The 15,544-nt window shown below is 33.6% G+C and overlaps 1 protein-coding gene across 1 annotated transcript in view; it reads right to left on the bottom strand.

Annotated features, from left to right (window-relative positions):
- The window catches only part of LOC101622094 (uncharacterized protein KIAA0825-like), a 63,570-nt gene that overhangs the window by 35,223 nt on the left and 12,803 nt on the right, over positions 1-15,544 (bottom strand). The window contains exons 4-8 of the mRNA XM_012721757.1: positions 14,125-14,352; positions 12,227-12,492; positions 10,166-10,316; positions 5,486-5,676; positions 3,025-3,207 (exon numbers count right to left, since the gene is read on the bottom strand). Coding sequence (XP_012577211.1) covers positions 3,025-3,207; positions 5,486-5,676; positions 10,166-10,316; positions 12,227-12,492; positions 14,125-14,352 — 1,019 coding nt within the window. The remainder of the gene's footprint in view (positions 1-3,024; positions 3,208-5,485; positions 5,677-10,165; positions 10,317-12,226; positions 12,493-14,124; positions 14,353-15,544) is intronic.

Raw genomic sequence — 15,544 nt, 5'->3', positions numbered from 1 at the left:
GACACCAAGTGAACTTCAACATAAGTCACAATTCTTTGGCTTAGTCATCAATATTTGGCCTACTTCTGATGACCCTAAGCACTTATAATAAAATGCATTAACATTAGTAACCATCACCTTTTAAAAAGTTTGCAGTTTTAGGGATTTTTTATGATGTATAAGAATATTTTTATCAGGCTTTACTAAGTTATTTCAGGGCAGATACTTCATCTTACACACTACTGTATCCCCTGTGATTAATCACAAAGATAGGGTAGGCAACTATACTTGTTGAACTGAAATAAACTGTAGTTCCTTAAAGTCTAAAAGTTAATCTTTAATTTGCTATGTACAAACTAAAACCAACACTCGATTTAAACAAAGTACAACATATGAAATCATTGTTTGGTCTGTAAGTGTGTTGAGTGTGCTTCTGAATTATGCAGCTTAACTGCATTTACAAAAGAATTACAAGCAATAAGCATATTGGAAAATACATAGTAAATATTTTATGTCAGCAGTTTCTTTCCCTGGAGGACAAACTTAAAGTATTGCTTTTACAACATTCTAGCAAAACTCTAGAAGGAAGAGTTTAGAAAGAACACACTTTGCAAAAAGGTTTCATTCTTCCTGAAAATATTTTAAAATCATATATTCTAGCAATGGGATTTAGTAGCCCTATGTTAAGCTCTGAAAGGAAAAGAGTTTATCTGTCAGAAGTGCTTGGAATAAAGGCAGTCATCTTGTAAAAAGGCTTTTCACATTACAGTGACAAATGTCAGGTATAGTATGTAAGAAAATCAGTACTATCAACATTTGATTGTTACTTTTCACCAATTCCTCAAAGCATAGAGTTTAGTTTCTTTAAAGTAGGATAGAGATACATTTTTTTCCCTAAAATACTAATAATTTGACAACTGACTGTGAAAAGAAACTAACTATCATGACTGAGAATATAAAAGCTAAATAAGCCAACACACTTTCTCCTAGTTTGGGAGAAACACACTGACAGGTAGATTTCCTTCATCAATACAAGGGAATTTAGCCCAAAATAAAGCAAAACAAAATTTTCGAAGATTGGATTTATATTCTAAAAAGTCATAAAATTTAAATCAATATGAAAGAATAAAGTTCTTGAACACTTATGAATTGAGGAATTTTTCATAATATCTGTTAATAAAAATTTTTGCAAAGTTTATGATAAAATACATTTAGATTTAGCAATATAGCTATCTATGTTTTATATTAAGTAAAACCAGAGGCAGAGCTTGGTGTAAAATTTTCTGTAATCCTGAAATTAGCAATTTAAATGTGTTGAATGAGGTTACAGTGCACAAATCACAAAGGTTTGAGTTCTTATATAGTTGTTCAAAATGTATCAAAGGGTCATAGGTTAATAATAATGGATGTATGTTACATTATTATTATTAAAATATGCAATCTTTGATAATAATTTATTTGTTTTACAAATGCATTGGGACATTAAAAATTTTCTATTCATCTGTGACAAACCATGAAATCCAATATTGCTTACCATGACCAATCCATGAAATTTGTCAACTTTGTTCCTGATTTTCACAGGGCCTTCTTCTTAGATGAAATGACCCATTGAACTAAAAGCATAGCAGTTTTTTTCATCTATGGTAAATCAGTTTAGTTTACTAGGATTTATTATGGACTTTAGACCTTGAGCTTTTCATGATTATGAATCATTGTGCATATAATCCCAAACTTATGGCAAATTATGTCACTATTTCTTCTCCTTCTTAAGAATTCTTCATTTCTAAAATTAGTTCTTAAGTAGGGTTGCCAGAAGAAACAATCTGGAAACAATGGGTGTGTTCTTGAAAGTCAAAGAGTGGGTGCAAATTATAGGGGAATTAAAATCAAAGTTGTTCATTACTCTTGGAATTTCTAACACAAAAGTCTCAAAATTTGCTAAAAGTCAAGATTTATATATTGCCCTTATCAGAATGTTAAAGAATGGAATACTTTACCTAATAAATAATAAGAAGTAGAAATATGTATAATTTTCACTAAAGAAACTAAGAATATTCAATTATCTAGTCTTTTAAGATAAAGTGATTATTTTGGAGAGGGTTTAAGCAAAATTGTATTAATGTTTTAGGATCTACAACAAGTCTTATATAATACTGAAAATTTGAATCAAATAATCCAGAAAAAAGTTCTGAACTTTAAATTTTTAAAATCTTATTTACATATTAACTATTTTAACATTCTCAAAATTTAATTGCTTATTCTATTTCCTTGTCATGCTGCTTCAAACACTAAAGCCTAATAGTAAAAATGAAAATCTATGACAGATTAGTTGACAATGTGGAACCACTACAGCTCTTCCAGATTTGGGGCATATTTTAGAAAAAATTTAGTTAATATTTGATTCAAGCAAATCACTATATAAAATTTAAAACTAAAATGATATTTGAAAAAGAGAAAAAGCTATTAAGATTTTTTTTTATAGATTGTCAAACTATAATGGAAACAAGCAACCTACTAATATAATTTAATCATTTAAACAACTCAAATAGTGAAATTCAAAATCACCTAGTTTTGGGGGAGCAACTGAGTAAGACTGACCAGTAGAAATGTGATACAGTATGAGGACTAAATTCTTTGAGACTGAAGAAAACCCTGTTGGTTAGTATTAGTTTTGTAAAATGAGACAACTCACAATACCAAATATGCACTTCAAAAAATTTGTGCTTGCTGGCCCTCCGGGTTAAAGCACTGCACTAAGAAGCTAAAGCCACTTCCGCATGAGTTCGATTCCCGCCTGCCCCGGAGGTGACCACATGGCGTTTCAGACCTCTCCTGACCTGCCCGCTGCTCCCCTCGATAGTGTACTTCGTAGATCTGCCTGTTCTGCTCCCCACTCTGTCTCTGGCCTGTACCCCAGGTCTGTATGCACAAATAAATAAATCTTTAAAAAAAAATTTGTGCTTGCTATTTCATATATTTAATAGGCAGTAAGGAAATAAATCACATTATTTCACATATAATAGGTAAATACGAATTGATACTTACTGGTATAATTCAGTTAACGGTGAAGTCAAAATGACTAATGTTGTAAACAGATTATTACAATGGGTGTGAATTTTAAAAATTTTATCATCTATATACTCATGAGGATTTAGAAGCTTCTGTACAGATGTACATATTGACCATAACATGTTCTCGGTGCATATTAGAATTGTTGTGATATCAAGTCTATTGGAAAGAAAAAGAAAATCATGTTAAACAAAATTGTTTTTTTGCTTGGTATGTACACTAGTAATCATATCTTTTATATTGTGCACTTAAAAGGCTAGCAATATTTGGTTGGCTAACAGATTAAGAGAACCAGAAAACATCAAAGGGAGCTTTGAGTCTCCAGGTGTAGATGAGCTAGCACACGATTACCTTTAGAACTGATAAGATCTTTAACAGCAAAATATTTAAGAGTGCTTTAAAAATGTTTATTTTTTTATTATTATAATGTTTTGATTACTAATATACAAGTCAAGAAGCTCAAGAGACTTTCCTTGAAATTACATTCAGCAACAGAGTGAAAAAAAGCTGCTATTATCTACATGTACTTGATAGGTTAATATTTATAGTAGAACAATTCTTATCCAAGTACAAGCTGTGAAAGGAAAGATATAAGGTCAGGAACATGTCCCCCCAGCAAATGGGAGGGGGAAAAGGACACCAGAAGTACAAATGGAGACATGTAGAGTTTCAGAAATTTCTAATAGTAAATAAATGTGTGGCATCATTGCTGCATTATTTGTCTGATTTTTAAATCCACTTCTTTGAGTCTTTCTTGCAATAATAGGGATCCTGAATCTTTTTAAGACTGTTTTGACATGATGAAATTTTCAGACCTGAGTTTATTTCCTCTTTACTTTTTTCCCCTCTAAATTCAGTGTTGAAAAAATAGAAGATCTATATTTTGAAGTGATGTGAACACAAATTTAAGAACATTTTAAAATAATATTTTAGATTCAGATATATATATGTATATATATAAATATATATAATACATTTATCCATATATTAGCAAATTGTGTGTGTATTTGTTATATGATAGTAGGAGGCTACTAAAATACTAAAAATATCAATAATAGTCTTTAGGAAAGTTTAATTGTACCTTGCATCCATTTACTCTAATTGCTAATTAAACAATTACAAATTAAAGATATAAATCCACACACAAACATCTACACACGTCTCATTTCTTTTCCACAATAATGGTGGTTTCGGATTAATGATTCCAAAAAATATTCATTTACTTTATTTATAAAAACTAGGAAAAAATAACTAGCATCGCAGGGCATTCTTATGTAACCACCCAGAAAATAAAAACCAGAAGTCTCTATAGTAAGTTAATTAGCTAACAATACTATCTATTTCATGAACTAATAGTGAATCCAATTTCAAAACGAACTGCCACCTCATAGTAAAAAGTGACTTATACTACATTAGACAAAGAATGACAGTATCTTTGCTCTCAAAAGCAGTTTTCCATCTATTCTTCATTTTTGAAGGAAAAAAATGCTTGGTCAGTAATTCAAAACAGCCTGTACAAAATACCATATTTATGAAACACTGTAGCAGGACCTAAATGCCCTTCAAATACAGCATGTTTTACAAAAACATGATCAGGAAATGATTCCCACTACTGAGGGGAAAAAAATAAAAGACTGCCATTTCCTTTCTTCCCAAAATACATATGAAAAAATAAATTTTATACTGAGGACAGATTTTAATCACATTAGGCAGAATATTTATAAAACAAAACCCTTCTCTTCATAGGCACCAGTGTTTCCATGTAAACACATTTTGTAATATTTGTTGCCTTGATAACTCTAATAGAGTTGGACTATAACTCAGTCTTTTATTTTCAGTGATTGCTGCTCTTCATCTGTGATTTCACATTTTGCTGAACTGGTTTTTTGTATACATAACGAAGGGGGAAAATAAAAAGAGGAAAGAAAATAATTATATGATATGAAGAACAAAAATAATTAGACAAAGGAATTCTGTACTAAAGATTAACTATACTATTAAAAGCTTAAAATGAAACTAAAATTTCCCAGTTGTCTAGAAGCTCAGTGTCAAGTTGACTACTCAATCACAGCACTGCTGCCTTTTTCTCTATTGGAGACCTTTATTTTCTTCTGTATCTTATTAATTAACATATATATAGCACACACATGTATACATATATATCACACATACATATATATTATTTAGATTTCAATACATCTTGAATCCTTTTTGAGAATCAAATGGGCTCATAAACAATTTGAAAAAAATAAGAGCAAGGTTATATTGATTCAACTTCTACATTTCCATTTAACTGTGTCAGGAGAAGTGAATATGATTGTCTTTCAGGTGTTAGAAACATGTTAAATATACAAGCATTTATGTCACAAGATTCAGAGTTGCATTCTCCTTTATACCAACTAATGAAAAGGTTTTCTTGAAAAGCAACTTCAATTACCTTATCTGTGGTGTTCTCTTATAACTTGGATGGGCCCGAGCATATCTGGAGTCCAGGAGACCCAAAGATTTCTCCAACACTTCTGCTACAATATCTTGGGCTAACTTAGGGGGCAAAATAGTCCAGAGATCATGATGAAGAGCCCACAAGAAATAATGCCACATCTGGAGAGAGAAGGAGCATCGTTCCCCCTGGCAAAACCACCACACATTAAACAATAGAATCACATCTTCCAGAATGTCAGTTTACTTCCTATGAACCTAATTAGTTTAGGCTGAAAGGAAATAGCTGGAGAGTTTGACACACTAGATGACCAAGAAAGCCTTTTGACAAGATGTAAAACATCCTTATTGACAAAGGAACATATGTTTCATTTCAATTATGAGACTAGATCTTCTTGTGCAAATCCAGACCACAAGCTTTTAACCTAGAAGAATCCTGGATTTACCTACTTCTGGCCGAGAATTTAAAAAGCAAACACTTGGCTCTCTAGTTGTTAAATAAGTCATGTTAGCTATAGATTGTGGGCTGATTGATTTGTCTAAAATTAAGTTTTAATGATTTAAATAAAGTCTGTATGTATTTTTTAAACTACAAACATTATTAAGATTATTTTATAAATCTTTCAGATTTCATGTTATAATGAAATGACAGAAGCAAAAATTACATACTGTAAGCTTATCAACATGCATGGTGTCGGGGGGGATGCATAACCATTGAAAATTATTATATTAGTAATAAATCATTATATTATTTTATCAAGAATGTTTTAATAACAAGAGAAACAGATACTACAATAGTCCAATTTTACCAGCTTTTGTAAAGCTTAGGCAGATGTTATCACTTCTTAGTATTTTTACAGTTTTTCTTACTTCCACAGGGGCCAGATTCTCATTCCTTTCTCATTCTCTTTTGTGTGCCACATTTTCCCCAAGACCACAGGGGGAGCCCCATCAGCCACCAAGGGCAAGGGGAACAGGCAGAAATGAGAGAAAGACTCAAGTGATTTATAAGCATTAATTAGTTAACAAGCTCTCAGGGAGGGATGTTCATTTTGGCTTCATTTTCTTCAAATCAGATCAAAAGTTTATTTTAAATAGAGTAAAATGTATTCCTCAAGCATTATCCTGATTATATTACCATATCAAAACAAACTAGTAAAAGTTCCCATTTTATCTCTAAGTAGCCCTCTTGGACTTAAAGCCAATTGCTCACTACTTATATTTTCCCAGCAAATGTAAAAAAGATCAGTTCTTTTATACCAAAGTTCACCATTTTTTATGCAGGCACTCCCAAGAGTATTTTCCTTAGATATTATTCTTTTGGTAATTTGCTTGATTACTAAATCTTTTGTAGTCACTATAATAATAAATTCTAATTATTATCTATTGACTTTCAAACAGCATTTATAAGTGAGTAGAATTGTTATTCTCATGTGGGGAATGTGGGCATCAAAATATCAAGCTGGAGGGAACTTCAAACTATTGGCTTATAACTTCCTGACTACAAGTTTGTCAAAACTGATTTTTAAAAATTACAAAAGTTATGCAAAAGTAGCAAAATTATACTTCCTTATATTTATTTGTTTTCTATAATTAAAAATGCTTTTTAAAAATTCCTAAATAAAAAAGGGAGTTTAAAGTTTTAGTTTCTCAACTTCCTGTGGTATATGTTAATGAAAGCAAAATTGACCCAACTCATATAAGGCTAATTGGAATGACTAACACTAACTTTCTGCATGGCAATACATGGATGCTTATAATAGACAGGTCAATATGATGCCTCATATTTTTATTTATTGATTTTAAAGATTTACCCATTTATTTATGCATAGAACTAGGGTGGAGGCAGGTGGGGAGCGGGTGAGAGGATTCGCCAGACACAGAGTGGGGAGCAGAACAGGCAGATCTAAACAGGCAGATCTACTGAAATACACTGCTGAGGGGAGCAGAGGGTGAGACAGGGGAGGTCTGCTGTGCAGTGTTGGTCAGCTCCCTGGCGAGGGATGTGGGGATCGAACTGAGGATATAGCCATTATAACATGGTAGCGCTGAGATTTCATCCCTAGGCTACCAGGGAAGCCCCTCTCTTATTTTTAAAATGTATAGAAAACAACTTCTTTGTTAACATTTAGCAATTCAATGAGAAAACAACGATCATTTTAGGTACACAAACTTTTAAAAGACAAAAATACTTTTTTTTAAGACTTGCTAAATTATTAACTCTCTAGTTTACTTAAAAACATTCCAAACTTTTCATTGTTCTTATAATTTTCTTCAAAATGTATATAGTCATTGGTTTCAAGGGTTTTTATTAAACCAAATGTGATTAATTTAATTTCCTGAACTATTTGTTGACATTTCAAAAATATTCTGCTAGTAAACGTGTTATTTTTTTTGTAGACTCACTATAATGTAAACAACTGTGAGCTTTTATTTATGGTCAGATTATGTATCCAGAAACAAGCAGCTGGGTTTAATAGCATAAACACACAATGTTATCTTTGAACAGACAATTCTTTATTCTTTGACTACTGGAAAACATAAGTTGCTCACATTGAGTAGACACCAATTAGACCCAATACTTAATTTTAAGTGGTAACCTGAGCGCCTATTGTGCCATCTGAGCAGCACTCCTTCAGGAGAGACAGCAAACTTTGACTCTGTCAGCCTGAGAGCTTACAAAATGGAAATGATGTATCTGGGACTCACTTGATATCACAAAACATGAGCGAGTGTTGCTCCACATCATGTAATAGCTTTCACTATTTCTTTACTACACTTTGTCTACGGTGATAGGCTCCCTGATAGATCTGTTCTGCCTTAGCCTCCAAGTGGGTATATTTCATCTCCTTTCCCCCCCAAACAGCCTTTACACAAACATGCTAGTCCTGTTTGCAACAATAGGGAGAGGCAGTGAAAGGGGTGTGGTAAACGAGATAAACCAGGTCAGGTTCTCCAGTTGTCAAAACAGTTTAAAATATGTGCTATTTTTAGAAAATTCTTATTTTTGGTAGGTATAAACACAGTATCACTTTATTTTTCTGAGCATAAATAACAGCCACTAACTCTGTAATTAAATTGTAACTACTGACCATGTAAGTATATGGAAGCTACAACACCCATATAATCACAGGGTAACGGTATTGTTATTTCTGTCTTTGAAGCTACAGCCTTGTCATAAGATCTAAGAACTGTGTATTACATGGCAATTTGTTGTTTTATTTTTTTAAGTACTCAGTAACTTCAATACAGGTTCTAAATGCATCCTCTTATTACTTATACTGTACCACTCTCCTATCTCCCATTTTGCATAGGAGAAAACATAATACCCCTATGTTAGACATATAGTGAGATGATACCTGTTTTTTAATGAAAACATCATGTAAAATTGCTCATTAGTATCGTGACACATTGAAATAGTTTGAAACATGAGATGGATTCATTTTCAACTTCTCTGTTTACCTCAAGGCAAATAACAAACTGTGATGTTGCCAGAAGAGGGGAGGCCAATACTCTCACTCTTATCTCAGGCCACCAGCAGCACTGTAGTGCCATTTTCTCCCCAGTCCGCTTGCTGCTGTTTGAAGTATTTCAGGTTTGGAAAACCCTAAATGGACACTCTTGCAAAAAGAAAAACTATCTGGAAAGGGCCTCTAAAGGAGAAATGAAATGGCCTTAGAAAAAGTGATAAGTCCTTTACAAGAGTTTCTTATTATCTGCTCCTCTCTGTTGTGGCAACATATATTATGATGATAACTCAGGCATAAATGAAGCCATAGGAAAGCTCAGTGTCAGGCAGGTGAAAGAATGACTTCACTGAATAAAACTTCACTGTTATTCTAAAATTTCGTGATAATTAGGAAAGTCAAGTCAGATACTTCAACTTGGAGGGAAGGGCAATTGGAAAAAACTAGTGAATCTAGATTGACTGATGATTCTTTAAAAAACCTGATTATCTTTGATTAAAATATTATTAATGTTTCAACCTACTCTGGAATCAACTTCAAAGAATTTCAAATATTGTGGATTATGTATAATCAATAGGATTTAGGACAAAGGAAATTAATGAAGTCTGCTGATGAATAATTTTCATTGATCTGGATTTGGTTGCACTTAGAATCTTTAAGTTTTAATTCAGAAGAAATTTGGGATTTCAGAACATGGGCTAAATGAAAATAGGTAGGCTATAAATGATCAGATGGGTCTGAAAGTGCACTCATAGGAACATGCAATGAGAAGGAAAATAAACAAAAAATAGAGGCTTAATAAAAATATCAAACAGAGATGGAAATATATAATAAGAAAAAAAAACAAGAATACCTATAACTAGTCTCTTTGTAAAAAAAAAATTATAAGTTTGCAGCATTTTGGCATTGCTCATTCTTTGAGTTCTCATTGTATCTTATTATATTCCAGCTTATTATATGGTACTGTAACATTGCAGCTCAAATTAAGTTATTTTTACTTTTAAGCAGAAGGAGAGCTCTGATGTCTAATTTTTTTTTCAGATTTTAAAAACAGTGTTTTTCCTAAGTATAAGCTCAATATTTAAAAAATATTATACTAACAGCCTCCGTGTGTTAGTAATGCCAAGCTCATGTTTCTAATTAGCCAGAAAGCAGGTAGGCAGTAAAACATATTTGTGTAAAAAGGAGGGATAGTAAACTTAACTTCACACCTCATAAAAAGCTTTGTAGTCATCCCAGTGGTGGCTCTCAGCATCCTGTAAAATGCTTGTAGCACAAACTCTGACGCAGTAGTCCGTAACCTGAAACTGTAGAGTGTTGATGAATTCCTGATACTGTTGGACAGGCACCAGGAATATGGGTCTGTTTGGAGGGAATGATCAAAGAGACAGAGATTTAAGGTCTGTGCAGTAGGCGGTAACAATCTCCAGTACTACAAATGGTTCTGATTATTAGATATCAATCATTCATTTCCTCTCAATGCTGAAGTCTGCATCCACATTCACTTTCCAAAATGAAAAAAAAAAAAAAAAAAAAGCTGGTCTTTGTTTGGCAAGTCCTTTGAAAACATACATCTGCTGTTCCACAAATATGCACTTCAACTTGAGACAAACTGCATTGTCAATACATCATTCAAAATAAAAGTATTCTTTGTAAACCTGTTATTAGAGATCAGTGCATTATTTAGGCATTAGGTTATCATTATTACAGAGAACAACAAGCACTTGTCAGAACCAACTTTTATAAAGCTATCACATGTCCCACAAAGACATTCTTTTTATTTCTAAAATTATAATTTTGTAGATGTCAATTATCTCATAAACTGTTTTAAAATATTCTGCAGAGACTAAAGTGATCTCTGGCACATTTGTTTATAAATTCAAGTATGAATCACAACATCTGACTGCCTTCAAGAATTAAAGAAATGTAGTACTAGCTTACATCAGCCAAATTTATTTTACTTTAATCTTCAGCTATTGACATTCCACTTTCTTAGGTTTTCTCTCATAATGAAGAGATAGCAAAGGCTGAATTAGGAATACATAATAGATTCCTAGACTCACACTGGATTGTTAAGTCCACATATTCCCTCTGAGAGGAGCTATACTATTTTCTAAAGGATATTATGTGAAAAGATCAGTAATCATTTTTTAAAAATATTTATTTATCCATACAGAACTGGGGTACAGGCCAGAGATGCGGAGGGTGAGAGGATTCACCAGAGACAGAGTGGGGAGCAGAACAGGCAGATCAACGAAGTACACTGCTGAGGGGAGCAGCGGGTGGGTCAGGAGAGGTCTGCCACACCATGTGGATCTCCTCCAGGGCAGGTGGGGATCGAACTCATGAGAAGTTGGCTTAAGCTTCTTAGTGCAGTGCTTTAGCCCGCTGCGCCACCAGGGAGGGCCGATCAGTAATCATTTTTAAGCTCTATTTAGAAGACACAGTCTTTTAGGTTACTAATACATGAGAATAAAGACTGTCAAATGTTTCCTCTTCATATATTATGAAGTTTATTACTAAATGGGTGCTCTGAAATATGTTTACATTGGTGATAATTAGAATAGACTGAAGGCCTTCCCTGGTGGTGTAATGGGTAAGGATGCAACACTGCAAGCTAGCCACAGCGGCTTCAATGCGAATTCGATCCCTGGCCCCAGAGATTGATGCATATGGTGTGGCAAACCTCTCCTGACCTGCCAGCTGCTCCCCTCAGCAGTGTACTTCTCAGTGGGCCTGTTCTGCTTCCCACTCTGTCTCTGGTGAATCCTCTCACAGCCCCTGCACCTCTGGCTTGTACCCCAGTTCTGTATGCATCAATAAATAAATCTTTAAAAAAAATAGACTGAAATGTATTTCTTCTCCATGTCAGCTCCTAATAGCCTATTGGAAACAGAAGCAGAAAGTACATATTTCATCACCATGTATATGAAGGACTAAAACAAACTTATTTATGGTTGGTCCAATGTGCCTTCCAAAATGGAATGGTCATGTCATAACTACATGCACAAAATTGTTGCTAAAGATTAAAATATAGAAATGAACGAGTCTTTGAATTGTGTCTTTAAAGAAAATACCTGTCTTACAATCCAACTGGCTTTATATCCTATGCTACTCCCCTTTACATTACTTAGTCAAGACAAATGAAAATTATTCGCTTAGTTAATTATTAATTCCCCCTCAAATATTACCATTAATATTTCACTCCTGGGATAGCCAAAGATTGCATGTTACTTTAAATAGGACCAGCACCTTATTTAAATGGCACTTACTTCTTAGTAGTTTCTTTCATCAAATTATCATATTGAGTGAAATGCTGGAAGACATACATTGCAGTGGCAAGCAGGCTGTGCACGTTTGTCAGGGATGCTCTGGAAGGAAATTCTTTCCCTCTCTCCTGCAGTCTTACCAAGACAGCTGTTGCGACTTTACAACAGGCCTCCACAAAGTTTGCTCTAATTTCCTGAAAAGAATCATCTCTGCATGCCAGAGCCAGTGGAAGCATTGTGTCAAGTTTTTCCAAGATGTCAGAACAAAACTAAGGAGAAATAAATGTAGCACGGAGTTATTTGTACTCTGACAGCACCGTGTAATTTATGTACAGCGGAGCCAAATTCCTAAATGATAAATTTGGCATCTGACATAAATACAATGATGCAACTTTGTAATAATCGATTTCTCAGTTGTAGTGAGTTCAATGTTTTATGTCAAATAAGGAAACACCAAATGATGCTTCGCTCTATATAACTTTAAGGCTTCAGGCTTACCGGACACATTATGAAACACTCAAGAAGCAATTCTACATGACAATACTCCTATCTGTAGTTAACAGAACTCAGAAAATATGTTTCCTTGACATTAATAAAATTGTATTCCATTTTGGGGGGGCTAAGTTTTCATGTCATTTTTTTTTTATAAATCACCCCATAGAAATAAGGCTATATCAACTTAATAGAAGTAACCTAGAAATACTAGAAACAATCTCATGCAGCATCTTTTAATTGGTGAGGAGTCAGTTACTTTCAGAAGTCATGTGCCTAACTTTTCACTATTTATTATGTGTCTACTTCTTAATGGCAAGAGAGTCTTGGTAGATTCGAAGACAGAACTTGCTTCCATTCTATTTCAGCAATGTTCCTGAGGGATGTTTTGGAGCCTCAGAGTGATAGTAGCAGAAAAATGAAGAACTCACCTTCAAGTGAGTTAACATAATTATGTACAGTCATTGGCTCCTGAATTCAATGCAGACTTAATACTGAGTAGCTGTATATATCTCCATAATTACATCCTTTTCTCAGAATGTTCTGTGACTCTCAAAACACAAATGTAGAGATGTAAGACTAATGAAATGAAATTTTTGTTAAGCAGTAAATGAAGATGTAAATATTAGATTTCCATTTCAGGATTCCATAGGATTACCTAATAAAACAAAGATACCCAGTAAATTTGAACTTTAGATAAACAACAGATACTTGTCCAGAATGTTTTATGGACTGACTTGTGTTCCATCTACCCCCAATTCATACAGTTCATCTCATTATGGGACTGTATTTGGAAACAGGGCCTATTAAATCAATTAAAATGAGGTGATAAGAGTGAGACAATGTGACAGACCCACATTCCATATGTCTAGATTTGCCTGTGCACTTGAATAGAAGGAAGACCACGTGAAACACACAGAGAAGACCATCTGCAAGGAAGACCTTAGAAGAAGTCAACCCTGCCAACACCTTGTCTTAGACATCTAGCTCCAGAAGTGAGAAAATTACTTTCTGTTGTTTATGCCTTCCTTCCCTCCACCCCTTAAAGTGGCCTAGACCAATACGAGATATTAACTCCTTCAGCCTTTCAATTTCTCCTAAAGGCATTCAGACATATAATTCAAATGCAAACAATAATTTCTCTAGCTTTTCATGAATCATAGAAGCTTCCTTTTTAGTTGCTTCACACTCAAAGAGAAACAAATTAGTGACAAGTTGGAGTCTGTTTTTGCTAGCAATGGCCCATAGATACCAGAAGAAAATACTGGTACTCGGTCAAATATCAGTTTTTGCCAAGAGGCTGAACCATTTTTCTATAGCTTCTGTTTAAAATGCTTTATATTTGTGAAACACACACACGGCACTCATTAGGAGGTCTACACTTTGAAAGGATTTCATTTGATACTTGCCTTTGCAATTTTCTTTGGTTGATCCTCTTCAGGAACCACACAGCCGTCCTTCCAAAGATGCTGAACATTTACAAGTTTTATAACATAGCTCACAGCTGAAGATCTTTCATTCTGTTCTTGTTGGAGAACTTTTGTGGAAAAATCTTCGATTGTTGTTATTATACAATGTGCCATGGGAAGAGAGACTTCTTTAAATGCAGTTCTCCAGCCAAAATGTAGTAAAGGAGCCTGAAAAGAAATTTATATGAAGTAACATTAATCTTAACTTAGCAACAAGTGTTTCTATTGTTATAGATATAAAATGATTGCATTCATTCAGGAGGTTTAATATAGGCATTTTTGATAAACTGTAAAAGTCATTCTTATAACCTGAAAAATATTACCTACTGAATAAAATAATATACAAAAACATGTGCATCCTTTACACACAGTAATATACTGACATTTCATTTTAATTCATCAGTGAGTGTAATCAAAATTTTTTTTGAAATTTAATCTCTTAAATATAGTTCAATAAAACCATCTTTATGAGAACTGAAAGTTACACTTACTATTTATCATCTAAAGCAATCTTTAAATTTGATATATTTAATAAAACCTAAATTAGATTTTTATAGTCTTTTTATAGTTTATTGTTAACAAGTATTGCAACATAAGACAGCATTTAATATTCAATCTTTTATTTCTTTTCATGCTTAGATATCAGACAAGCCAAAATATAGCAATAAGAAATAAATTCTCAGAGAAAACACACTATTGCCTCTATCTAGATTTTTACTTCCTTAGAATTTTATTTAGTTTCTCTACCCACAAGTAGAAAGCAGCACTATTTTTGTTCCAGGAAATGAAGAATTGTGATCTGTACTCAAGAGGCAGGTGGGAGAAGTTGAGGTGAAGGTTTGTGTTGTTTGTTTTCTATTTTTGCTTTGGTCTTGGACACATTTGGCAATATGTTTATGAATGTATATTTCCCCAATTCTTCTAATGTTCTCTAAAGTACTAAAAACACATTCAGATTAAACTGCCTATTTTAATGTATCTGGTTTACAGTGGTAATCTACCTACTGCAAATCAGAAGACCCTATGAACAGAATCCCTGCTTGAATTAGTCACTTTTCTAGTAACAGATCTAAAAACAGGCAGTGTTGGGCATCCCTCAAAAATTGGCCGTTTAAACCATTCTTTCCTTTCTCATTTCTTTTTAACCTCCATTTTCTCACATTTCTACAATTACCTGAGATTCAAATTTTGAAATGATAGACCCTGATGTGGAACACTCAGCTCCCTCCTCTTCTCATGGGATGAATTTTACAAGAGAGCAGAGTCCTCATTAGACTGGATTTTTATTAAAAACATATAAGTCTGGCCCTCCCTGGTGGCGCAGCAGGTTAACACACAGCTAAGGCCACTGCTGCTTGAG

The sequence above is a fragment of the Condylura cristata genome, unplaced genomic scaffold (assembly GCF_000260355.1).
Source record: "Condylura cristata isolate star-nosed mole 26May11 unplaced genomic scaffold, ConCri1.0 scaffold00007, whole genome shotgun sequence".
Classification (NCBI taxonomy): domain Eukaryota; kingdom Metazoa; phylum Chordata; class Mammalia; order Eulipotyphla; family Talpidae; genus Condylura; species Condylura cristata.
The sequence above is the reverse complement of the archived record's forward strand: the minus strand, read 5'-3'. Positions and strand labels throughout refer to the sequence as shown.